At 40.1% G+C, this 27,702-nt stretch overlaps 1 protein-coding gene across 1 annotated transcript in view; it reads left to right on the top strand.

The window, feature by feature from the left end:
* The first annotated feature begins 4,374 nt into the window (after window positions 1-4,374).
* GBE1 (1,4-alpha-glucan branching enzyme 1) overlaps window positions 4,375-27,702 on the top strand; it is a 359,283-nt gene continuing 335,955 nt past the window's right edge. The window contains exon 1 of the mRNA XM_036353073.1: window positions 4,375-4,730. Within this exon, the coding sequence (XP_036208966.1) occupies window positions 4,600-4,730 (131 nt within the window). The 5' untranslated portion in view covers window positions 4,375-4,599. The remainder of the gene's footprint in view (window positions 4,731-27,702) is intronic.

Below are 27,702 nucleotides of genomic sequence, written 5' to 3'. Positions count from 1 at the left end.
ATTGAATCACCATTTTATCCAGAGGTTGGGCTGCAATGCAGTAAGAGAAGATGAACCCAATTGAAGCAGTGAATCACAATGGAAAACAATCCCGGTATTCACCTTCCTCTGTGTCAGCGTAGGGTGGGCACATGACCTAGTTTTAGCCAAAGGGATAAAAAGAAAAGTTTTCTCTTAGGCAAAGATGCACAGGATAAACACTATTTTTTCTTTATTATTTTAAAATTGATTTAGAGAGAGGGAGAGAAATATCTATAGGTTGCCTCCCATACATGCCCTGACTGGGGATCAAACCTGCAACCTGGTTTTGCAGGAACCACGTTTTGGTATGCCGTGGTTGACAAACTGTGGCTCTCAAGCCACATGCGGCTTTTTGGCCCCTTGAGTGTGGCTCTTCCTAAGCCTTAGGAGTACCCTAATTAAGTTAATAGCAATGTACCTACCTATATAGTTCAAGTTTAAAAAATTTGGCTCTCAAAAGAAATTTCAATTGTTGTACTGTTGATATTTGGCTCTGTTGACTGATATTTGGCCACTGGTATATGGGATGATGCTCCAACCAATTGAGCCACACCCACTGGCAAGGGCAACACTCACTCTCCTTTCCTTTAGATGTGCTCTTGTGAGGAAGTGATGTTTAGAGCTGTGGCAGCCATTTTATGACAACGATGGGGCAAACTTAAGCTTAAATATTACATGAAGAAAGGGAAGAATAAACCTTGGTCCTCAATGACATTATGAAAGATAGAAGGGTTATTATCACTCTCTTCTTTCTGAAATTTCTCCATTGTCTTCTCAGAAACCACTTTACTACTGGTGTTTACTTAAAAGTTACTTCATTTTTACTTCTGTCTCTCAAGTTTGGTTGCAGTTTATTGGTTTTACTTTTTTTTTTTTTTGTCTTTTTGTTAATCCTCACCCAACGATATTTTTCCCATTGATTTTTAGAGAGGAAGAGTGTAGAGAAAAAGAGAAGCATCATTGTGAGAGCATCACACATCAACTGGTTGCCTCTCACACATGCCCTGACTGGGGGCAGGGATTGAACCTGCAATCCAGGTCTGTGCCCTTGATGGGGAATTGAACCTAAGACCCTTCAGTGCATGGGCTGCTGCTCTAACCACTTAGCAACAGCAGCCAGGACTCATTTTTTTTTTTTTCTTTTAATGATTTTTCAATAGGTGGGGATTTGTAGTCTTAGAAAAATATTTGTTACTTATACCCAAAAATCTTTTTTTTTGGGGGGGGGCATATCTATAAAACCCCTTTACTAAAAAAATAAAAACCCCTTTACTGAGTTATACATAGATCTATTTCAAGTGTACAATTCAATAGTTTTTAGTCTATGCAAGGAGTTGTGCAACCATAGTATAATCAATTTTAGAAAAATTTCATTACCCTTAATAGAAACCCTGTATCCCTTAGCAGTCACTCTCCATTCACTTTAGCCCTGGGAAACCAATACTCTTTCTGTCTCACAGATTTACCTATATTGTGAGCTTTTTGCCAATTAAAGCTTGTATTGTTCATCACTAATCCCCAGCACCTAGGAAAATGGCTGGCACATCGAACTTCAATACTTGTTCAACAGTGAAGTAGGTGGACTAGGTCCTTGCTTTCTTAGAGTTTATATTCTAAAGAGGGAGGTTAATAAATAAAAAATAAACACCTGAATTTTGTTAACTGTTGCATAGGAGAGAATGTGCTATAATAGAGGATTTTAAGGAATTTATTTAGTGCTGAGACCTCAATCAATGCTGGGAAGGAACCAGCCATGAAAGACCAGGAAAGCAGATACCTAACAGATAGAAGGAAAGTGAAATTTCATAGGCTACAAGGAACTAAGGAAGTTCCAGGAAAATCAATGTGACTAACCGTAAAACCAGAGAAGGATGAGAAAAGCAGTGGAACGTTAGTCAAGGACCAGATTATACAAACCTTGCTAGGGAATAGTAAGTTTATATTTGACTCCAAGTGAACTGCCATGTAAGTTGTATGATTTATTCCTTGTGTAGAGCCTTACTATTCAAACTGTGCCCCCAGCCAACATCAACATCACCTCTGACCTTTTCAAAACTGCAGAATCTGAGGCAACACCCCAGAATTGATGTAGAGTGTCTACTTTTAACAAGATCCCCAAGTAATTCATCTGCACATTGAAACTTGAGATACACTAGAGAATGGATTAGGAGAAACAACAGAAGAGGGGAAACCAGTTGGGTACGTTAGTCCAAGTGAGAGATGAAGGCTGCCTGTATAAGGGTGCTAGCAGAAAGGATGAGAAGACTGATTTAAGGGTATATTTTGGAGATAGCTGGTTTAGGTGTCTCAGCCAACTAAGTAGAGATGGATACAATCCTGGATTTCGGAGAAAAATTTAGGATTGGAGATGTAGATATGTTCATCTATTGGATATCCTACTTCTGAGTTAAAGTGTTGTTTACTGTAAACAATCCTATATAATAAAAGCCCAGAGACCGAACAGCAGAAAGAACAGAATGACCGGTGGACCAGTTGCTACGGCGTGCACTGTTCACCAGGGGGCAGATGCTCAATGCAGGAGCTGCCCCCTGGTGGTCAGTGCGCTCCCATAGCGGGAGCACCACTCAGCTGACTGGGATGAGCGGCTGCTCCCGCTGTGAACCCCGGGCCAATGGACAGTAACCTGGGCTGCGATCATCTCTCCTCGCCCCAGGCTCCTCCTCCTCCTCCTCCTCCTTGCTCCCTGCCACCTCCTCTGGATGCCGGCAGAGCTGACCCTGGAGGCTGGGAGGCGGGTTCGTGGCTGCCTGGGACAGAGGCCTACTCTGTCGCCTCTCAGTGCTATTGTCCCTGGGCCCAGCCCCTACCGCAGGGGTCCTCAAACTACAGCCCCATCCGGCCCCCTGGGTGTTTTTGGCGCCGCTGCCTGTCCTGCTTAGCAGCCGACTCCTCCCGGGCCTGCAGTGCGCATGTGTGGAATGTCTGAGGGACAGTGAACTGGCCCGTTTAAAAAGTTTGAGGACCTCTGCCCTACTGGGTCCCCTGGAGAGGCGAGTGCTCCGGCTCCACAGAAGATGCCGGACCAGGAGCAGCTGCTCAGAGGGCAGGTCCACAGCCGCTTGGCAGACCGGGATGAGCACTGCTCCCACAGCGGGGTGATCCCTGCAGGCCATGCCCCCCACCAGTGCACGAATCCCGCGCACCGGGCCTCCAGGGTTTTATTTGACAAACATTTACATGTTGTCATCTTTATGGGAAATCAGGCAAGCCATTCTGAAGGTTGTCCAAGTCCTCCATTCTTTCACTCAGAGGTTGTCTGTTACTAGATATCTTTCAGGACCTTGTAAACATGTTCACACAAAAATATTTTGGATGTTTTAAAATTCAAGTCCCTTGGCTGATCACTGTTCCTTGTCCACAACCCCTACATTCTCTACACCCAGTTCTTAACTGGCACAGATATTCCCAAGCTGGTCCGTTTCTAGGTACAAATAAGACGGCAAACTCCTTCGAGTCCAATTCCAACCAGTTAGAAGCAAGTCAGTTAATGGGTATGAAAGAACTTAAATAAGTTCAAAGTGGAGGAAACTACACGGAGTCCCTCATTTTTTAAGTCAAAAGAGAGAACAATTTCTTGTACCATCACTTCCTTAATAAGCGGCACAGCTGAATTCCAATTTAATGCTCTTCCCTCTACCATTTCTCAAATCAAGGCTAGTTTTGTCAGAAGTTCAGAAACAGCCTAAGTAAAACCAATGAACATCAACCTTGGGGGGAAAAAAACAAAAACAGAAAAACTTCAAGTTTTGCTTATAATTTCCAAAGGCATAGCAAAAAAGGCAGAGTCAAGCCACTCTTGCAATATACGCTCAATTAAGCTTTGTTCCTATGACGGAACTGGTTTTGTCTCATAAGGGACTTTTCAAAGCTGGTCTCCACTTGTCTTTGACTTCAAGTTTGTTACAACCAAAATACTATTTTTCTAAGGTGTGGGGGATAAGAACAGCTCTTGCCCCGTTTCCGTGCTCTGCCATTGCTACCCCGAGGACGGTGTCCCTGTGCTGCTTCCAGGATCCTCCTCTTCGGGTTAAGTTCGGGAGACAGGAGTTTGTACCTACACTTGGCCGTTTCCCACTCTGGGGACTGACCGTGTCTGAAACGCTGCCCCAACAGAAAGAAATTCTGTCTTTGGGAGGAAAGCTCCCTTTCCGGAAAACCACACACCCCTCCGCAGGGGAGGCCGCCGGCGGGCGTTGTTCCCCGCCGGGACGGGCTGGGGTAGCGGAGGGGAGGCGGTGGGGCCGCTCGGACCCACCGCCTCCCCTGGGGCTCCGGCCGGCGGGGCGGAGGGCGGGTCTCCGTGGCCGCAGGGGCGAGTCGGGAGGTGCTCCGAGGGGCGGGCGAGACGCCTCCTACCCGCCGGGACGCGCTTCGCCGGAACCTCGGGTCCCGCTCCTCCCGCCAGCGGGGGGGCAGGGGGCAGGCGGGCGCTCTCGGGCTATAAAGGGCCCGGGCCCGCCGCGCCGGGCCCGGCGCCTCGGCTCGGCTCCGCCCTCGCGCTGTCCTCGGGCTCCACTCGACCCGCTCGGGCCTCGGCTACTCGGGCTGCGGCGGAAGATGGCGGCTCCGGCTCCGGCCCACGGCTCCGAGGCGGCCCTGGCCGCTGCCCTGGCGGACGTGCCCGAACTAGCCAGGCTCCTGGAGATTGACCCGTACCTGAAGCCCTTCGCCCAGGACTTCCAGCGCAGGTACCGCCCGACTCCGTCAGGGGCCTGCTCCCCGCCCCCTGCCGCCGAGCTGGCGGCCGGCCTTCCGCGCGCAGGCTCAGGGCCGGGGCTCGGGCTCCCGCGGGCTCCCGGGCGCGTGGCCCCGCCCCGGCCCCGCTCCTCCCCGGCCCCGCCCCCGGCCCCGGCCCTCCCTGAGGCCCCGCCCCCGGCCCCGCCCCGGCCTCGGAGGGTAGCGCCTGCCCAGGGTGGGCGTGGGGCTGGCTCTGGTCGTTAGGTCCTGTGGTTTCCGGGCTTGTCTGCCGAACTCGGAACCTATGCTGGAGGAGGAGGGCTGAGTGAGCTTTTCTCCTCCCCTCTCCCTCCCTCCGAGTCTGGTTCTGCGCCATCGAGTACGTGCTGGGGCTCCTGGCTCCTCCGCTGTGATGCGGCGGAGGGAGCGCCGCCGCGGGCTCCTGACCTTCCCACGCACGGAGTCATCCTGTGAATTAGCGGGCGTGTAGCACCCTGCGTGTGGCATTGCGCTTACAGTTTTTCTAGTTTATTTCATAGCAAATACTGTGATTTTTACATCTAACAGGATTCTTTCTGGCAGCTTTTATTCTTTCCTTGTTACTATGCCCCACTCTTGGAGAAGACCAAGCCAGTCCCTCCCGCCCCCACGTTGAGGAGTAAACTCACAGCAGCAACATTCTTTCTGTGTTTGGCGTTGCTGCCCTGGAGAGGGAGAAAGCGGAGAGAGACAAACTTCTAGAAGCGGATTTAGGGCGCTTTCGCTTTAGCTTGTCTCTTATGCTGCAGTAAATTGGTTTACTACAGCTAAGTTGCGGGAATAGTCAGCTCAATTTAAAAGTATAGTTTTTAAGATTATAATAGTTGTAGTAGTCATAGTAGTACAGTTATGAGATAAGTACATTGTCATTTAATGGTTTCTGTTCTTTTAGCCAAGCCACTTGTATGAAAACAATTTTGGTAACAGAATATACAAGAAACAGAAAATAACTAGCTAGAAGCAGCATTGCGGGTAATGAAACAGTTGATAAGGAATTTGAAAAAAAAAAATCTTAACTTCATGACCTTGCATTGTCACTTGTGGCCTGTATTCAATTCAGCAACTGTTTGTTAAGGAATCCCTAAGGGACACAAAGTTGAATACAACATCTCATTCCAGACTTTGTATATCCTAGTGAATGAGCCCTTTTCAAAGTAGTCACCCTGAGTTGTTGCTCAGTTAATCAGATGATTAAGCCCTTATGTAAGCCATATAGGTAACAGCCTTGTGAAATTGCTTTCAGTATTTGCAGTATTGCTTTCAAAGAAACAGTTCATAATCTTCATAGCTCAAGATTGGATTTGATTTAGAAATAGCCAAAAATTTCAGAGCAAAAGATGGTGGTCAGACTTTTTTGATGTGCGTGTTAATGGTGACACCGTGCTTTGTAAAATAGCAGTTAAGACATTTCTAAGAGTTGTGGAAATGTTTTGTCAATGTGTCCTATCCTTCTCCCTTTAAAACATAATTACAAGAAGAGAAACATCCCTTCTTAACTATTTCATGTAATTCACTTCAACCCCATTAGGATTGAAGCAGTTATAATCCTCTTTCATGGTTTATCAAAGCTAATGAGAGGGGCCAAGGTCAGAATAAAGAAGCGAGGGCAATTTAGAGTTCTTGGTGAGAAGGCTGGCCCAACGGGGCCCTTGTGCCTCACTCTGACCTGGATTCTACTTCTGGCCTTGGTTCTGAGTAATTACCATTTTCCAGCACACACATTCCATTTAAGCATAGCAAATAGTCATTTGGCATCTGGCAGCAGTAACTTCTACTGTTCACATCTGAAGAATAAAACAATTCCTCCTTCATAAAATTTGGTTTTGGGTACTTTTCCTATTTTCTGTTTATTTCTAATAATTCACCTGGGCAGTGTGCCTTTGGCCTAACACAAATATACAACCAGTCAAATATTTAGGTACAAAGTATGCTTACTAAGGATTGAGGAAAATATGGAGTATAAACAACAATCTATATATATAAAACCCTAATATGCAAATAGACCGAACGGCAGAACAATTGAATAACCGAACCACTGGTCGCTATGACATGTGTTGACCAGCAGGGAATGCACGTGGAACATGGAGGGTGTTGGCAGCAGGCAGCAGAGTGTGGAACATGGTGGGGGTCAGCCGTGGTGGGATGGTGGAGCAGGTGTGCGGGGGTGCCAGACCAGGGCGGGGTGCTGGTCGCTGTCATCAGGGCGAGCCTCTGGTGGTTACTGAAAATTCTTTGCTCCCGCGCACCCCTGTCCCACGAGGCGCTTGCACCTGCTGCCGGCACCAGAGCCGCCATTTGCACCCGCTCACGGCATGTGGCGCTGGCCCGATCGCTTGGCACCATCAGTGGGTGTGAGTGGTGGCTGCTGGCCCTGATTGCCCCTCAGGGCTTCTCTACCTCCCCTTACTCCTGAGAGCCGATCGGGGCCAGCATCTGCCTCTTGTACCCGCTGCCGGCGATGGCCCCACTCGCACCCGCTGCTGGCACTGGAGCTGCTGCTTACACCTGCTGCTGGCGCCCAGTGCCAGTCCTGATCGCTCGATGCAGTCAATGGGTGTGAGCGGCAGCTGCTGGCCCCAATTATCCCTGAGGGCTTCTCCACCTCCCCCTCCTCCTGAGGGGCAATCAGGGCAGCAGCCGCTGCTAGCACCACTGACGGCACTGGCCCTGCTTGCACCTGCTGCTGGCGCCAGCCCCAATTGCTCCGTGCACTCAATGTGTAGGAGTGGTGGCCAGAGCGGAGCTGCTGGCAGACAGGGGACCGGGGGCTGCGCTGGGTGGGGCCAGGTGGGGACGGGGAGGATGGGCTGAGACCGGAACCTGTGCCCACTGCAGCCTCATGGCCCACAGTTCCTTTCAAGGTGCACGAATTCAAGCACTGGGCTCCTAGTATTTAATAACTGTGAGGGGGAGCCAATTTCTTACAGGTGGATTGTCTCATCCATCCTCAACTAACTTTCCTTCATTAGAAATTCTGTTATGTATATTTGTTGTTCTTGTTTATCTTTTCTGTAACTATAAGAATGTTGAATCAAGTGTGAGGATTAGTGAATTACTTTGTGTCATAAAATAAAAATTAGTACATTAGAGTGAGTGATAGCCTCTATGATGTCTCACTGATTACTGCCCAAGATGGAGTTTTCCTTTGGGCTCTCTGTTTTTTTTTTTGTTGTTGTTTGTTTTGTTTTTTAACCTGTTGTATACACTGCAGTTAGTTGCTGTGATCATAATTCCAACACCTTCCTGTTTAAAACAACATTTATTTATTTATTTTTAAATGTATTTTTATTGATTTCAGAGAGGAAGGGAGAGGGAGAGGGAGATAGAAACATCAATGATGAGAGAGAATCATTGATTGGCTGCCTCCTGCACGCCCCCTACTGAGGATCAAGCCCACAACCTGGGCATGTGCCCTTGACAGGAATCGAACCTGGGACCCTTTAGTCTGCAGTCCAATACTCTATCCACTGAGCTAAACCTGCCAAACATTTAGTTGTCCCCATATAACATACCAATTTGAGTCTTAAGGGCTCTCCTCATAGCAGTCACTCAAGTATCTATGCTGATGAAGGCTTTGTTTTGAAACATGCCTTTACAGTGTCGGTGGCAAGGCACAGAGAACATGTTGTACTATGCACCGTTTCTTAACACCTTTTTCCTGAGTCACTTCTGCTGTTATATTGGCCAGTGCAAGTCAAATGTGACTTCTGAGCCATGTGAGTGAGAGAATTGACATCACTGAAAACAGCCTGAAAAACAATACAGTTGCAATAACACTTGTCTGTACACTCTGTTTAAAGTTTATATAAAGTTTATATAGTGCTTTTACACACATCATTGAATTTAATCCTCATAATAAAACCACAAGGTAGGAAGAGTGGGCATTTTTGTTTTTCCTGTTTTACAGATGAGGAACCTGAGATTTGGTGACTGGCTTCAGTTAAAATGGCTAATAACTGCTGCAGCTGGGATTAATCTTTATTTACTAAAAACTGTTCTCAACAAGTTCGCAAACTGATTTCTTGGTGGTAATTTATTGGCTCCCTCCAGCATTGGACATTTTGGACCACTTCTTGGATCCTCAAAGCCATGATACTGCAGCTCTTGCTTTTCTTCCATCATCTCTGGTGGTTTCCTCTTAACTTTTTCTTACCATTTAATATAGGAGATTCTCAGGGCCTTCCCTAGGTACTTTTATATGTATTTCTACTTTATGTACTTTTCCTAGCATTCTCATTCATCTCATGGATTCTATTTGTGTACTGAGGATGCCCATGTCTATCTGTACCCTAAACCTTTCTCCCGGTCTTAGACATATTTATAAATATCTTCATTTTGATGTCCTATAAGAACAACACTCAACATGTATAAAACTAAATTTATGGTTTTTTTTTATAGCAACACCTGTTTGCCCTTTTATACCCTGTCTCAGTGTGTAGTATCTTCATCTTTCAACTACTCAAGTCCAAAACTTAAGAAATATCCTTAATTATTCTCTCTCCCTCCTTTTCTCTTTTTAAAAATATTTTTATTGATTTTTTACAGAGAGGAAGGAAGAGGGATAGAGAGTTAGAAACATAGATGAGAGAGAAACATCGATCAGCTGTCTCCTGCACACCCCCCACTGGGGATGTGCCCCCAACCAAGGCACATGCCCTCAACCGGAACCGAACCTGGGACCCTTCAGTCCGCAGGCCGATGCTCCATCCACTGAGCCAAACCGGTTAGGACCCTCCTTTTCTCTTATCTCTAGTCTAGTCTAGTCAGTTATAGCTTGTGTTTTTCAAGTATATGCCACTCTTTTTCTACTGTTTTCATCTTAAGTTATTAGCATCTCTAGCCTGAATTACAAAATCAGCCTCATAATAGTACCCCCTTTTCAAATTTTCTCAACAATTCCTGACTTACAAGATTCTGTATTATCTGATCCCTGTCTACATTTTTAGCCTCATCTTTGTACTCTCTCTTTCATCCTGTACCAACTAATCAGAGGGAGCCTAGGGGTGGAGAGGTAGATGGGATGTCTGGGGTCCATTCTGTAAGGGACACTAAAATATCAATAGAATAAATGTGTAACATGATACTCTTTTATAGATGTAGTTCTTTCTTAAATATAGAAAAATTTCATTTCTTATTTTGTGTAGACTCATAAGAAGTTAGGGGCATAGCAAAATCACTGAGTAGAAGGTGAGAAAGATTAAGAAATAAAGCATTTTCTACTCTATCAAAAGATACACTTTTTGAGTTTAGTAGAAATGAATTAATAAGTGAGCCTTTTTAATTTTTTAAAAAAAATTGTTTTGTTAATTTCAGAGAGGAAGGGAGAGGGAGAGAGAGCTAGAAACATCAATGATGAGAGAGAATCATTGATCGGCTGCCTCTAGCAAGCCCCACATTGGGGATCGAGCCCGCAACCCACCCAGGCACATGCCCTGATTGGGAATCAACAGTGACCTCCTGATTCATAGGTGGAGACTCAACCATTGAGCCACACCGGCCGGGCCTTTTGTTTAATTTTTATTCATAGAAAATAATTTTTCTCTGTCCCATAAAATAGATCTTTAACACATGTTTTAAAGAATATAAGATTGAAGTGTGCCAGATTGTTATACTGTCTTGGATGCCATATGTTTGGTTCGAGCTGTAGGTGCGGCTGTGCTTTTGTGCATGCTGTTTCTTTCGCTTCTATCTGATAAGTTTCTATACATGCTGCAGGACACAGCTTAGAGATTTCTCATATGCCTTCCCTAACTTCTTCCTGCTTTTAAATGTTCTCCCCATTGCTGTGTACCAACTTGAACACTCCCATCCTAAGGGTGACCATCCACTGTAATGTAGTTAGTTGTCTTTCTGCTCTTTTGTATCCTCCACTAGATGGTTTGCTTTCATAGGTGGGCCCTTCATTGTTTGCTCACTGTTGTATTCTTAGTCTGTAGAGCCTTACCTAGCTTAGAGGAAACAGTGTAAGATTTGAATGGGCAAATGATTGAATGAATGTCTTCTGACCCTTTCTCTTTTCCATACTATTGAGTCTTAGGTCAACTCACCTGAAGCTAAAAATGTTGGGGATGTTAGGATGGATGGAAAGAGAAGAAGCATTAATTACCAGGAGCTGATGTGTGACAATCTGGGGAAGGGGAATATATGTTCAAATAAAGAGAAAATCAAGAAAATCATTGTTAATTAGATCCTTCCATACTCCACAGAGACTAGAGGTTTAATCACTGAAGGAATACACAGTTTGAGAGAGCCTCAGGTCAAATTGAGTGCCCAAGAATGGGAGGAGAGGTTTTTGTGAGCTCAAGTGTGTTAAGTATTATTAGAGTGAACATCTCTATTTTGTTAGAAATAAAAATAGCTTTTACATTGGTATCTAATCAGAACTGGAAAGTAGTTTGGCTTTTGTGTTATCAGTAACCTCACCAAAAACTAATTCTCACAACACAGACATTTTATATCAAAGCTGAAGCATGCACCATTTTCCCCCCTCAGTGCTGGCCTAAGCTGTGGGCTCTAAAGAAAGTCAAATGTCAATGACTCTAACAGGCAGGAAAGAATACGAAGATTGCAAGATGCACCTGGCCTGCTTTTTTGTTCTAGTAGGTTCTTTTGCCCTTTGCAGCTGAGATCTTTGCTAACTCAGAAGCCATTCCTGAATGCTCTAAAGTGATGGGCAAAGGACTAAGACCTCTTCTCATTTTCACAGTGCCTTAAAATGACTTAATGGAGCATTTTGGTTTTGTTTAGGTTCTGGCACTTGCTGCACTAACACCTGAGAAGTGACACTTAAGTCAGTGATTTTCCATTGGTGTGCCTCAAGAAATTTTGAAACATGCAATAATACCTGACTATTTAGTCAGGGGCACTGGCTCCTTTTCCCTTAGATCAGGGGTCCTCAAACTACGGCCCGCGGGCCACATGCAAATACAAATATTGTATTTGTTCCCGTTTTGTTTTTTTACTTCAAAAAAGATATGTGCAGTGTGCATAGGAATTTGTTCATAGTTTTTTTCAAACTATAGTCTGGCCCTCCAACGGTCTGAGGGACAGTGAACTGGCCCCCTGTTTAAACGGTTAATTCTTGGTACCAGAAATCCTCATGTACAAGTATAGGCACTTGTTTTTAAAGTCTCTTTGAAGCAAAAGGGGTAGGTAATTACTATTATTATTTTTTGTAGAACAATCAAAATTATACCTATATTTTTGTCAGATAGGCAAAAAATATATTTTTGGGGTGTGCTGCAGAATTTTAGTAATTAGTTTATGTGTGCCATGAGACAAAAAAGGTTGAAAATCACTGCTTTATGTGGTAAGTTCTTAGAGAATTCAGTTCAGCTCCCATGAAGCTGGACCTAGTTCGTCAGTGAGATAGTAACAGTCCTTGGGAAATGTGCTATAGTTTTAGACTGATAAGTATATAATGCTGCTGTTAATTTAAAGGATGTATTAAGCTTTAATTATACGTTTATAGATATTAAAACAAAAGTGTTTTCATTGGAGAGAATTGCTGTTACCAGGTATCTTTTACTCTAAGTTTATTTTTTTACTAAAGAGTAGATTCTCTTGTGGTGATATCTGCTCATCAGTAGATGCTCACCAGGGTTCTTTTGTGTTTAATATCCAAAAGCAGCCCTATTCTCTTCTGTGTTTATGGTAACAGGTATTCAGTATATTGACAAAAGGTAAAACTCTACATTGAACATGTTATTATACAATCTACATTCAATAATTTATTATACAATTCCATTGCAGTTTATTTGACATTGTTTAAGTTATGGTGACTTAACTTGTAAAACTTGATGTTTGAATGGTAAGGATAATTTAGATTCTAAACTGTCTCTTCACATGTAAAATGGAAAAATATATAAAATTATTGCTGTGACCATGTTCCAAGCATGAGAACAAGATAAGGCTTGAATTTCAACTCTCCTAAATGCTAAATAGTTTTGAGTTCGAAAGAACCTGTTTCTTCCTCTGTAAACTATGGATGGGACCCACCTTGTAGGTGTGTCTGGAGGACAAGAATGCATGTAAAGATGCTCAGTAAGTAAGTAATAGTCATTTAATGCTGATGATAGTATTAGCAAACTAACTTTCTATCCTAAATGTTTACTAGAATATTAGTTTCAAAAGATTTTCTTATTGTTAGCTTCTTTAATGCAGTAACCTGAATTCAACCATCAGATAAATAATGTGACCAGAAATTTCCCTCAACTTGTTATTTTGCTGGTTCATGGCATCTTTACTTTAGGGGGTTCCTTCTTTTTCCCAGTAGAGCAATTGTGTGAATGAGGTGAGGAGGTGGTAATTTTAATCATAATGTAATAGAGAAGGAAAATAATATGTTTAAACTTTGATCCTTAATTTGGAGAGGCAATGATAAGGCAATTGCCCGTGTACTATAAGCTGAAGGCAAGATGAATCCAGGATATAATGAGCACAAAGCTCCTTTTCTTGAGCGAGGTAAATGCTAGCCTGCAGAAACTCCAAATCACTCTTCTCTTGATCTTCCTTTTCTGCCTTTTTCTTTTCTTTCATCTAACTGCTAAGTGGTCATATTATTGGGCATCAAACAGCTGCAGGGATTTTTTTCCTCTTGAATTCTAGATGGTTGGAGGAATGATCACAGTGAGTTTACTAATAGCAGGAATAACTTTGAAAATAAGAATATAAAATACATTATAGCAGCTTAAAAGTTTGAAAATGAAAGAATTATTCACTGGGGTCTGAACATATAATGTGTTAATAGGAAAATAAAATGAAAGCCTATGTCTTGCCTCATCTTTTTTTTCATTTGATGAGTTTAGTTATTTTTAATATGTTTGATTTTACAATAAGATGCATAATATAAAGTAATGGAATATTCATGTGTGTTTTCGTAGACCCATGGAACAATAAGTTAAAATGAGACACAATATTTGGGAATATACTCTTAGTCTATAGTGTAAAATATGATAATCAGAAACCAAGTCTACAAATATACTTTTTGTGTAGGTATCTTTGAAGTTTGCAAATATTTAGCAAGTGTGAATTAAATATATTTTTTACCAATGAAATCATATGTTAATATTATCAATGTAGTTCATTTTTATTTTCATAAATAATAAGCTACTAACCACAGGTTATATTTAATTATGAATAGTTGCATAATAGACATAGGTCCTTTTTACAGAAATATGGTAAAATCTGTTATGCATTTACGTCTGTGTACCAGAAAACTCAATACACCCTCAATTCACAGACAGTCCCACAAACTGAGTTACTGAAAATAGAGATTTGTATTTTCACAAAGAAAGGGGACTTATTTAGTTCCTAGCATGGATCCATCATTCTTTATCTTTCAGCTTTACTATCCTTTGCTTATTGTCTTTATTTTTATGCTTAGAAGATGGGAGGGCACATCAAGGAGCATGTGCCAGCTCACTATGTTCATTTTAGTTGAGTATATGTTAATTTTCCTATAAAATGCATCTAATTTTTTTATTTACAAGTAATTGACCAAAATTGTGCCATAGTCATCCGCAGTTGAAAGTGAGCCTGGATAATCAAGGCGTTTAGTTGCACACACATCCACCTGAGGAATGTCCTTTTGCCTCCTCGTCACAGCTTCCCTGGGCTCTTTCCCTTGCTTCAAAGAAGAGACTACATCTGGTTAAAGATGAAAAGTCCTTGAGAGACCATGTTGTAGTTCCTCTGTATACCGAGAGAAGTCTACAGCCATATCTCTAATATCACCAACCCCGGGGTCATTACTAGACCTGACTGTTTTCCTGGACTCTTTTCTTAGGGAACATATAAGGACTTTTGGCTGCTCTTATCCAAAATGAACTGTTCTGTTCTCCTGTCACCTGGCCCCACAACTTGGGAGCATCCCCATCTTCTTTCTTTAATTCCATAGATATTTTAATCTTCAAAAATATGGGTGTTTTTAGAGGAAATTAGTTACCTAATTGCTAATAATTTTTATGTCCTCTGGGTTCATTAGAAACAACCTGATTTATTAAGTTATTTGGAGAATATAGTGTTTAGATGAGAAAGAACAACTAAATTAAAGATGTCAGTTAATGTGCCCAATCTTTAGAACACTTTTGTTATCTAATGTCATACAAGCTTATGAGGGCTTTAGCATTATACCTTTCTGTGCTTTTGGTTTTTAAATCTTAAGATCTGTAACTATTGTCTTTCACAGTATACCTACCACAGACTTAATATAAATATAGGATTTTGTCATAATAGGCATGTTTACTGTTTTGTTTCCCTCAATAGGACTAAAGAGCAATTTGTGGAATAATGAAATTCCTGTTTGATGTTAGACTAGAAGCTCAATTATCTGGGTTCATATTTCTTTTTTTTTTTTCCCCCCAGTGGACTGCTATTTTATTATTTATTTATTTATTTTTTAATTGTTTTATTGCTTAAAGTATTACAAAGGGTATTACATATGTCTCCTTTTCTTCCCCGCCCTTGACAATCCCCTGGCCTCCCCTACCCCCCAGTGTCTTATGTCCATTGGTTATGCTTATATGCATGCATACAACTCCTTCAGTTGATCTCTTACCCACTCCCCCTGCCCCCCAACCCTCCCCAGCCTTCCTGCTGTAGTTTGACAGTTTGTTCAAGGCAGTTCTGCCTCTGTATCTATTTTTGTTGATAAGTTTATAATGGTCTTTATTATCCATAAATGAGTGAGATCATGTGGTATTTTTCCTTCATTGACTGGCTTACTTCACTTAGCATAATGCTCTCCAGTTCCATCCATGCTGTTGCAAATGGTAAGAGTTCCTTCTTTTTTATAGCAGCATAGTATTCCATCGTGTAGATGTACCACAGTTTTCTAATCCATTCATCTACAGATGGGCACTTAGGCTGTTTCCAGATCTTAGCTATGGTGAATTGTGCTGCTATGAACATAGGGCTGCATATATCCTTTCTGATTGGTGTTTCTGGTTTCTTGGGATATATTCCTAGAAGTGGGATCACTGGGTCAAATGGGAGTTCCATTTTTAGTTTTTTGAGGAAACTCCATACTGTCTTCCATAGTGGCTACACCAGTCTGCATTCCCACCAGCAGTGCACGAGTGTTCCTTTTTCTCCTCATCCTCTCCAGCACTCGTCGTTTGTGGATTTGTTGATGATGGCCATTCTGACAGGTGTGAGATGGTACCTCATTGTTGTTTTGATTTGCATCTCTCAGATGATTAGTGACTTTGAGCATGTTTTCATATGTCTCTTGGCTTTCTGAATGTCCTCTTTTGAAAGGTGTCTATTTAGGTCCTTTGCCCATTTTTTGATTGGATTGTTTATCTTCCTTTTGTTAAGTTGTATGAGTTCCCTATAAATGTTGGAGATTAAACCCTTATCGGTGATAACATTGGCAAATATGTTTTCCCACGCAGTGGGTTTTCTCGTTGTTTTGTTGATGGTTTCTTTTGCTGTGCAGAAGCTTTTTATTTTGATGTAGTCCCATTTGTTTATTTTCTCTTTAGTTTCCAATGCCCTAGGAGCTGTATCAGTGAAGAAATTGCTTCGGCATATGTCTAAGATTTTGTTGCCTTTGGATTCTTCTAGTATTTTTATTGGTTCCCATCATATATTTAAGTCCTTTATCCATTTTAAGTTTATTTTTGTGTATGGTGTAAGTTGGTGGTCTAGTTTCATTTTCTTGCATGTATCCATCCAATTTTCCCAACACCATTTATTGAAGAGACTATCTTGACTCCATTGTATGTTCTTGCCTCCTTTGTCAAATATTAATTGAGCATATTGGTTCGGGCTGATTTCTGGGCTCTCTATTCTATTCCATTGATCTATATGTCTGTTCTTGTGCCAGTACCAGGCAGTTTTGAGAACAGTGGCTTTGTAATACAACTTGACATCTGGTATTGAGATCCCACCTATGTTGTTCTTTTTCAGGATCGTTGCAGCTATTCGGGGTCTTTTTTTATTCCAGACGGATTTTTGGAGAGTTCCTTCTAGGTCTGTGAAATATGCCGTTGGTATTTTAATGGGAAGTGCGTTGAATTTATAGATTGCTTTGGGTCGTATGGACATTTTAATGATGTTGATTCTAACAATCCAAGAGCACGGTATGTTCTTCCATTGTTTATATCTTCCTCTATTTCTTTTTTCAACGTCCTGTAGTTTTCTGGGTAGAGGTCTTTTACCTCCTTAGTTAAGTTTATTCCTAGGTAGCTTAATTTTTTTTGGTGCGATGGTAAATGGGATTGCTTTTTAGTCTCTCTTTCTGTAAGTTCACTATTGGTGTATAGAAATGCCATAGATTTCTTGGCGTTAATTTTGTATCCTGCTACATTGCCGAATTCATTTATTAAGTCTAATAGTTTTTTGATGGAGTCTTTAGAGTTTTTTATGTATAATATCATGTCATCTGGAAATAAGGACAGTTTTACTTCTTCTTTTCCAATTTGGAGGCCTTTTATTTCTTCTTCTTGTCTAATTGCAATGGCTAATACATCCAGTACTGTGTCGAACAGGAGTGGTGAGAGTGGGCATCCCTGTCTTGTTCCTGTTCTTAGGAGAAATGGTGTTAGTTTTTGTCCACTGAGTATGATGTTAGCTGTGGGTTTGTCATATATGGCTTTTATTATGTTGAGATATGATCCTTCTACTCCCACCTTGCTGAGAGTTTTTATCGAAAATGGGTGTTGAATTTTGTCAAACGCTTTTTCTGCATCAATTGATATGACTATGTGGTTTTTTTCTTTCAATTTGTTTATGTGATGTATCACGTTTATTGATTTGCAGATATTGTACCATCCTTGCATCCCTGGGATAAATCCTACTTGGTCATGGTGTATGGTCTTTCTGATGTACTGCTGGATCCGATTTGCTAAGATTTTGTTGAGGATTTTGGCATCTATGTTCATGAGGGATATTGGCCTGTAATTCTCTTTCATTGTGTTATATTTACCTGGTTTTGGTATTTGGGTGATGCTGGCTTCATAGAATGAGCTGGGAAGTGTTCCTTCCTCTTGAATTTTTTGTAGTAGTCTGATGAGGATAGGTTTTAGTTCTTCCTTGAATGTTTGGTAAAACTCTCCTGTGAAGCCATCTGGTCCTAGGCTTTTGTTTGCTGGGAGCTTTTTGATGACTGCTTCAATTTCTTCCATAGTTATTGGCCTGTTGAGATTTTTAGATTCTTCCTGATTGAGTTTTGGAATGTTGTATTTTCTAGGAATATGTCCATTTCCTCCAGGTTGTCTAGTTTGTTGGAGTAGAGTTGTCCATAGTATTTTTTGACAATCATTTGTATTTCTGTGGGGTCTGTTGTTATTTCGCCTCTATCATTTCTGATTTTGTTTATTTGGGTCCTCTCTCTTTGCTTCTTGGTGAGCCTGGCTAGAGGTTCATCAACCTTGTTTATCCTTTCAAAGAACCAGCTCTTGGTTTCATTGATTTTCTGTATTGTTTTTTTGGTCTCTATGTCATTTATTTCTCTCTAATCTTTATTATCTCCTTCCTTCTGCTCACTCTGGGCTTTTCTTGTTGCTCTCTTTCTAATTCTTTGAGATGTAGATTTAGATGATTTACTATCATTTTTTATTGTTTGTTGAGATAGGCTATAAACTTCCCTCTCAGGACTGCTTTCATTGAGTCCCATAGGTTTTGGATTGTTGTGTTTTCATTGTCATTAGTTTCTAGGATGTTTTTAATTTCTTCTTTGATCTCATTGGTAACCCAATCAATATTTAATAACATGCTATTCAGCTTCCAAGCGTTTGAGTATTTTGAGTTGTTTTTATTGTAGTTTATTTCTAATATTATGCCCTTGTGGTCTGAGAAGATGCTTGGTATGATTTCAGTCTTCTTGAATTTGGGGAGACTTTGTTTGTGACCCAATATGTGGTCTATTTTTGAATCTGTCCCATGAGCACTTGAGAAGAACGTATATTTCATGGCTTTGGGGTGTAGTGTTCTGAAGATGTTAATTAAGTCCACCTGCTCTAGTGAGTCATTTAGGATTGCTGTTTCTTTGCCGTTTTTTTGTCTAGAGGATTTATCCAGTGATGTCAATGGTGTATTAAAGTCCCCTACTATGATTGTATTGTTGTCAATCTCTCCCCTGATATCTTCCAGGAGTTTTCTTATGTATGTGGGTGCTCCTGCATTGGATGCATATATGTTTATCAGGGTTATATCCTCTTGTTGCATTGATCCCTTTAGTATTATGAAGTGGCCTTCCTTATCTCTTGTTATGGCCTTCACTTTGAGGTCTATTTTGTCCGATATAAGTATTGCTACCCCAGCTTTTTTTTTCATTTCCATTTATCTGAAAGATATTTTTCCATCCCTTCACTTTCAGTCTGTGTGAGTCCCGTCTTCTGAGGTGGGTCTCTAGTAGACAGCAAATGTATGGGTCTTGTTTTTTTATCCATTCAGCCACTTGATGTCTTTTGATTGGTGTATTTAGTCCATTTATGTTTAAAGTTATTATTGAAAGGTACTTGTTTGTAGTCATTTCTATTTTTTGTGGCTGCTTTTTTTCTGAGCTTTTTCTTTTTTCTTTTTACACCAGTCCCTTTAGCATTTCTTGCATTGCTGGCTTGGTGGTGATAAACTCCCTTAGCCTTTTTTTTTTTTTTTTTTTTTTTTGTCTGTGAAGCTTCTTATTTCCCCTTCAATTTTGAATGATAGCCTTGCTGGATAGAGTATTCTTGGATTCAGTCCTTTGCTTTGCATCACTTTGTAAATTTCCATCCATTCTTTTCATGTCCTGATGTGTTTCTGTTGAGAAGTCATTTGATAATCTAATGGGAGATCCCTTGTATGTAACTTTCCATCTCTCTCTTGCAGCCTTTAAGATTCTCTCTTTGTCCTGAATATTTGCCATGGTAATTATGATGTGTCTTGGTGTGGGTCTTTTTGGGTTCACCTTGTTTGGGACTCTCTGTGCTTGTGTGACTTTTTTCTTCCCCACCTCAGGGAATTTTTCTGGTATTATTTCTTTGAATAGGTTTTCTAACCCTTGTTCCTCTTCTGTTGTTTTGGCACCCCTATTATTCGTATATTGTTTCGTTTGATTTTGTTCCATAGCTCCCTTAGGCTCTCCTCCTGTCTTTTAATTTTTTTCTCCAGTTGCAGTTCAGTTTGGGTGTGTTTTGTTTCCCTGTCTTCTAATTTGCTAATTTGGTCCTCCGCTTCTCCTAGCCTACTGTTTAAACTTTCAATGGTGTTTTTTATTGCAGCTATATCACTCTTCATTTCTTCTTGGTCTTACATAATTTATTGATTTTTTTTCATCTGTTTCTTCTTGCTTCTTGTGTAAGTTGTTGATTTTTTCCTCCATCTGCTTTATGCATTCTAGGACTCTTAATCTGAATTCTTTTTCTGTCATGCTGCATGCTTCGGTTTCACTTAGCTGCTTTTCTGGCAAGTCCTCCTTTTCTTTCCTTTCGGGGTTTCTTTGTCTACCCATGTTTGATCTCACCAATATATATATATAGATGTTGAGTCGTTCAGGGGCTGCTCCTTGGGTGGCAGTGGCTCCTCGGGCCGTTGTTGTAGCAGCTGCTCCTCAGTTGGCAGGACCTCCTATGGTGGGTGCTGTTCACCACTGTGGTGGCTCCTCTGGCTGGTGAGGGGAGGCTTCACACACAGCTGCTGTTCCTCAGACAGAGGATGTGCTGATCACGAGGCTGCTGTTCCTTGTATGGGGCGGGCTATACACGCAGCTGCTACTCCTTGAACTGGGGCGGACTGCTCACGTGGCTGCTGATCCTTGAATGGGGGCTGGCTGCATGCTGCTGTTGTTCCTCTGATGTGATGGGCTGCTTGTGGGGCTACTGCTCCTAGGACCGGCTGCTGCTCATTGGACAGGTGCAGGCTGTTATGGCTCTGCTCCTCAGACCGGTGTGTGCTGCATAGAGCTGCCACTTCTCGGATGTGGGCGGTCTGCTCGTGTGCTTGCTGCTCCTTGGACCGGGGTGGGCTGCTGCTGCTCCTCGAATGGGGCCAGGCCGCTCACAGAACTGCTGCTCCTCGGATGGGGGCGGGCTGCTCACACAGCTGCTGTTCCTTGGATTGGGCAGTCTGCTCGTGCGGCTGCTGCTGCTTGGGCAAGGGCAAGATGCTTGTGCAGCTGCTGCTCCTCGGACAAATGCAGGGTGTGGGCTGTGCGCAGCTGCTGCTCCTCGGATGGGGGCGGGCTGCGCAGGCTGCCTCTCCTCAGACGTAGGAAGACTGCTCGTGTGGCTGCTGCTCCTCAGACAGGTTGGACTGCTCGCGTGGTTGCTGCTCTTCGGTGGGGGAAGCGGGCTGCTCACACAGCTGCTGCTCCTTGGACAAGGGCAGGCCACATGAGTCTGCTGCTCTTAGGCTCGAGGCAGGCTGCTCACAGGGCTGATGCTCCCTGGACAAGAGCGTGCCGCTCACGTGTCTGTTGCTCACGTGGTTGAAAAAATAATGTGAATAGAAGTAAGAAATAAAGGAACAAACAAAAAAAAGGAGAACAAAGAAAGAAGAAAGAAAAAAAAAGCAACAAACAAAAAAAAATGAAAAACAAAGCAAAAAGCAAAAAAAAAAAGCTAACAAAATAATAAAAAAATAAAATTGAAAAATTGAAATGTCATTCCTTTGGCTGGCTTAAGATCCCAGTTTTTTGGAATGTCTGTGATTCCCATATTTCTTTTCTTTCCTAAGAGGTTATTGGTCTATTCCCCATGATCATTCTATACCTCTAATTGGAGATCACTAGTAACTAATGTCAGATTTTGGAGATTAAAAAGTAGTTCATGTTTGTCACTTCTGTGCTTTTTCTTTCAGTTCTTTCAGCATTAAAAATCTCTGATATACTTTTGTTTCCTTATTTATTTATTTATTTATTTATTTATTTATTTATTTTTTATAAATGCAAGTCTTTCATCTTCTTGACCATTTCTTCTTACACTGGACAGTGTTGTTTTGTTGTTTTAAGTTGTATTTTGCTAGTGATAGGACTGTAATGAAACCAACTGTTCTCTTTTTGCTTCACTTCCATAAAGAACCATTTACTGAAAACTATATGCTATCCCTGCATATAACGTAAAGCTCTACTCACAAATACTACACATAAGCAGGAAGTACTTAGACACAAGAGTGTTATAAAAACTTAAATTTTGTTGTAGCAGGTTCAAAGTACCTTTAAAGGTAGAGGACATTTACAAATATCATGAACTTAGAGAATTGTAAATTGTGTTAGCCTGGATTTTTAAAAGACAAATGATTTTGAAATCATTATAGACTCACAGGAAGTTGCCAAAGTAGTACAGAAAAGGCTTCAGAAGGCTTCTGTATGGTTTGCCAGTCTTGCCCTAGTGGTAATATCTTTCTTAACTACATATATTACAGTGTCAAAACCAGGAAATTGACATTAGTACTGTCTACAGATCTCATTCAAATTTCACCAGTTTTTACATGATTTTATTTGTGTGTATACTTCTTTGCAGTTTTATCACTGGTAGATATTATTAACCACTACCACAATGAAGATACATAATTATCTCATAAAAAAATGAACTCCTTCATTCCTTTATATTTATACTCTCCCCTCTCCCTCTACCCCTAAACATTGGCAGTCTCTGATATGTTTTACATTTGTATACTTTTTTTTTCATTTTAGAATATTATATAATTTAAATCATACAATATGTAATCTTTGGAGACTGGTTTTTTTTTTTTCCACTCAGCTTAAGGCCTTTGATAACTGTCCAGGTTGAATATATCAATCAATAGTTTGTTCCTTTTTGTTGCTACAAAAAGTATTTCATTGTATAGATATACCAGAGTTTATTTATCCACTCACCTGTTGAAGGACATTTGGATTGGTTCTAGTTTTTATTTCTAAAAGATATTGCCATAAAGCTAAGGTATGAATATTTATGGCTGAGTTTTATTTCTCTGGGAAAATGCCTAGAAGCATGATTGTTAGGTTATATGGCAAGTGTATGTTTAGTTTTATAAGAAATTGCCAAACTATTTTTCATAGTGTTTTTACCTTTTGCATCCTGACCAGAAATCTATGAAGGGTCCAGTTATCTGCATTCTTGCCAGAATTTGGTTTTGTCAGTTTTTAAATGTTAGTTGTTGTAATAAGTATGTAGTGTTATATCATTGTGATTTTAATTTTCCTTTTTCTAATAGCTAATTTTATTAAAAATCTTTTAAAGTGTTATTTGCTATCTATATCTCTACTTTGTGAAATGTCTTTTCGTGCTTTTTGTTCATTTTTTAACTGGATTGATTTTTTTTTTTTTATCTTTGAGTTTTGAGAATATATATTCTAGTATAAGTTCTTTGTCAGATAAATGTTTTTTAAGTGTTTTCTTCTAGTCTGTAGCTTGCCCTTTCATTTTCTAAACAGGGTCTTTCACAGAACAAAAGTTTCTAATTTTGATGAAGTCCAGTTTATTGATTTTGTTGTTGTATGGATCTTGCTTTTGTTGTCATGAATAACTATCATGTATAAGAGCTCTTTGTCTAGTTCTAGGACCTGAAGATTTCCTCTGTTTTCTTCTAGAAGTTTTGTTGTTGTACATTTTACTTTTAAGTGTATGACCCATTTTCAGTTAATTTTTGTATAAGGTTTATGGTTTAGGTTGAAGTTAATTTATTGTGTATGGATAAATAAAATACATTTATTGAGAAATAATTGACATATGTTACTGTATACGTTTAGGTAGTACAAGATGATGTCTTGATTTATATTATTATAGTAGGTTTAGCTAACATCTATTTTCTCATATAGAAACAATAAAAATAAAAGAGAGAAAGAAAGAGGAAAAAAATTCTCCTTTTGATGAGAACTCAGAATTTACTCTTTTAATGACTTTTCTATATGTCACATACCAGGGTTAGCCAGTCATCATGTTTTACATTACATCCCTGGTACTTATCTGTCTTATCACTGGAAGTTTAATTTCTTTTTAAGATCATGAATTGATGGACTTGTATTGGGAAGCCACCTGACTAAAAATAAATTAGTTTTTAGTCAGATCACTGAAATATATGAACAATGACAATTTTTATATATATATTAAAGATTATTAAAAGAAGTGGAAACTAATTAACCTGTCAGTTTTCTTATTTCTAAGTTCTTATTTTAACTTTCAGTTGTTATTATAAGGCACCTCCAAACCTTTAGGAAGCAGGGGAAAAATAATTTGTGAAATATAAAAAAATTCCCAAATTGTTACCTCATTGTTAGTGCTTTCCGTTTTTAATTTTCATATTGTTTCTTTTATGTCATAACATTGCTTTATTGATTTATATTCTAAATATAAGTAGATATTAATGTATATAGTTTGAGTTTGTCATTTCAATTTGACTTTTTAGTTTTTTAGTTCATGTCTTATTCTTAGAACTCACTCATTTATTAGTATCATATATTCTTCAGTTCTACATTATAAATAATAGTGCTTTTAAACATACATACAATGGGATACTACCTTAAACCACAAGAAAAGATGAAATACTTCCATTTGCGACGACGTGGATGGATCTGGAGAATACTATGCTAATCAAAATAATTCAGACAGAAAAAGTTAAGAACCATATGATTTCCCTCATGTGTGGGATATAAAAGTGAAAGCAACAAATGAACAAACAAGACAAACAAAAACCATAGACACAGACAATAGTATGTTGGTTACCAGAGGGAAGGATGGTGAGGGAGGCAGTAAGAGTAAAGGGAATCAATTATATGATGACAGAAGATTTGACTTTGGGTGGTGGGTACACAATGCAAAATACTGATGATGAATCATAGAATTATATACTTGAAACTTATATAATCTTATTAACCACTATCACCCCAATAAATTTAATTAAAAAAAGAATTCTTATTCATTTTGTCTGTTTACTTAGCTTAAATGATAAGTAAGTCTTCAAAAATTTTTGTTTTATTCTCATTTGTAGGAATGAATTTGTTAAATCTTAGCTAAGGTAATGTTAATATTTTTTCTAAGATTACTTTTTACCTAACTAAAATTAGCCTTTGGTTTATTTTAATTTTAATATTTACTTAGGTATTTGTCAGGATTCATTGTGCTGCTAATATATTAGTAATCAGAGCATGTCAGTTTCCAAACAGAAATTTGTTAGATGTTCAGAGATGAAAGTTATTAGTACATTTATTTGGCAAAATTTGGATATGAATTAGATAGCTAAAATTTTACCCATCTTCAAACAGAAAAGAAAAGAGGAACTTTTTATTTTATTTTATATATTTTCATTGATTTTAGAGAGAAGAAGGGAGAGGGAGAAACATCAGTGATGAGAATTATTGATTGGCTGCCTCCTGCATACCCTCTACTGGGGATCAAGCCAGCAACCCTGGTCATGTGCCCTGACCAAGAATCAAACCCCAACCTTCTAGCTCATGGGTCAGTACTCAACCACTGAGAAACACTGGCTGGGCTAAAGAGGAACTTTTGACGTTTTGTTTATTCTATAATGACTACTCACTATGATGAGTCTGAGACACTAACATCCAAAAGACTTCTGCCAACTTACTGATAATAACTTATCATCATCACAATGATAATAATTATTACAATTTATGCATATGTCATTTTACATGCTTGGATCTGAGATCTGCATTTCTAGGAAGCTCTCAGGTGGTGCTGATATTGCTCTTTCACAGATATTTTTATTAGTAAGGCATGGCATGGTCTCAACTCAGTTCAAAACCGAGTTTAGTAATGGACCAAAATGTATTATGTAAGTATTTGTTGTAAGTATATGCTCTGATTTTTTGAAAACTAGTAATTCACATATACTAATAGTTAACTAGAGATTAGTTTTTTAATGGTCACAATGACTTTTCTACTTATTGTAGGTAACAGGGTTTTCATTTTAGTGTTATCAAATTTATATTTTCTTATATTCACACTAGAGGCCTGGTGCATGAAATTCGTGCATTCGGGGGGTGGGCGGTCCCTCAACCCGGCCTGTACCCTCTCACAGTCAGGGAGCCCTCAGGAGATGTCCCACTGATGGCTTAGGCCTAAGCTGGCAGTGGGAAATCCTTAGCTCTGCTGGGGAGGCGCTCGCCAGACGTGAGCCTGGCTCAGGGCTACTGGCTGAGTGGTGCTCCCCCTGTGGGAGTGGACTGACCACCAGGGGGCAGCTCCTGCATTGAGCATTTGCCCCCTGGTGGTCAGTGCGCATCATAGTGACCGGTTGTTCCACTGTTTGGTCAATTTGCATATTAGCCTTTTATTTTATAGGATTGTGTGTTTCATGATTGCATATAGGTCTTTAGGTTAACATACAGAATGTGACTCCATAAAGAAAAGAAAATTACCCTTCACACTGGTGGCCCAAGATATACATGGGCATCTGAGTCATATGCTGTTTCATTAATTTGCTTGTTTAACAAACCTGTATTCAATATCCTTTTTGTCCTAGGTATTATGCTATGTGGTAGTAGAACAAGTATGAGTAAGATAGGCTTCCCATATAACGGGGACTTTAATTGGTGAGATGAAGGAGTAAACACAGGTATAGTAAATATTGGTGCATAAAATCCAGAGTAAGACAGATGAAAGCATATCCTATTCTTTTAAGGAAGGGGAGTGTAAACCGCAAAGAAGTATATTTGAATTGCCTTAAATTCTTAAAATCATTTCTCTTTAAATAGAGGACTAAGTCTTGAAGAATGTAGACAGTCTATGAAACCCTTTTTTGAAAGAATATGATAGGAAGACATTTATCTTCTTTAAAACTATAATAAAGTGACCATGTGACCTTTACACAGCTTTTGTTGTTCTTAAGTGAAAATTTACTTGCAGAAATGGTTCAGTTGCAAAAATGTGTTTGTGTAAGAATCACAACATTGTGTTAAGAACTGAATCCTGGTAGTTTATAAATCATTTAATAAAATATCAGTAGTTTCTTTATAACAGATGAAGTCATTTTGGAAGGGATTGTTGACTATTTTTAGAGGCAATGAGGCAATTCCTAAGTAAGCTAAGGACACCTATTTTTGAATAAGTCAGGGGGACATTTTGATGAGTGTCATTCAGTAGGCAGGTTCCCAGAAATGTAAATGAGTACTGAATGCCTACTGACCCCACCCTAAGTGTCTCTCCTCCATCAGCACTATCCAGTGGAAATATAATATGAGCCACATATGTAATTTAAAATTTTCTAGTAGCTACATGCAAAAAAGTAAAAAGAAACAGATTAAATGAATTTTTAAAAATATTTTTATTAATTTTTTATAGAGAGAGGAAGAAAGAGGGAGAGAGAGAAACATCAATGTGAGAGTGTTACACTGATTGGCTGCCTCACACATGCCCCCTATTGGGGATCGAGCCTAAAACTCCAAGTATGTGCCCTGACTGGGAATCGCACCAGCAACCATCAACCTTTCGGTGCACGGATGACTCCCAACCTACTGAGCCACACCAACCAGGGCTAGAATGAATTTTTATAACATATTATTTAACCCAGTATTTTCAAAATATCATTGTTCCAACATGTGCAGGAGGCAGCCAGTCCATAATTCTCTCTCATCATTGATGTTTCTCCTTCTCCCTTCTTCTCTCTGCAATCAATGAAAATATATAAAATAAAATAAAAAGTTCCTCTTTTCTGTTTAAAGATGGGTAAATCTTTGGACTTGGGTGGTTATTTTGCACTTACAGCACATCTCATTTGGGACTACCCATATTTCAAGGGTTCAATAACCACATGTGGGTAGTGGCTACCATATTACAGAGTGCAGGTTTAGATTATGTATCTGGAAGAGGAGCTTTTATAGAAAGGGTTGGTATGACATGTAAAGACATTGAAGGGGGAGATTAAGGAAGGAGAAAGTTTCACTCAGTTATGTGTTCATGATAACAGGGGGAAGTAGACCCATAGAGATTTTGATTTTGTTTAACAAAGGGAGTCAGCAATTATTGACCCATAACCTTTTTTTGATACTTGACGAGAAGTAAA

The sequence above is a fragment of the Myotis myotis genome, unplaced genomic scaffold (assembly GCF_014108235.1).
Source record: "Myotis myotis isolate mMyoMyo1 unplaced genomic scaffold, mMyoMyo1.p scaffold_m19_p_2, whole genome shotgun sequence".
NCBI classification, from domain to species: domain Eukaryota; kingdom Metazoa; phylum Chordata; class Mammalia; order Chiroptera; family Vespertilionidae; genus Myotis; species Myotis myotis.
Note: the sequence above shows the minus strand (reverse complement) of the source record. Positions and strands in the feature narration are given on the sequence as shown.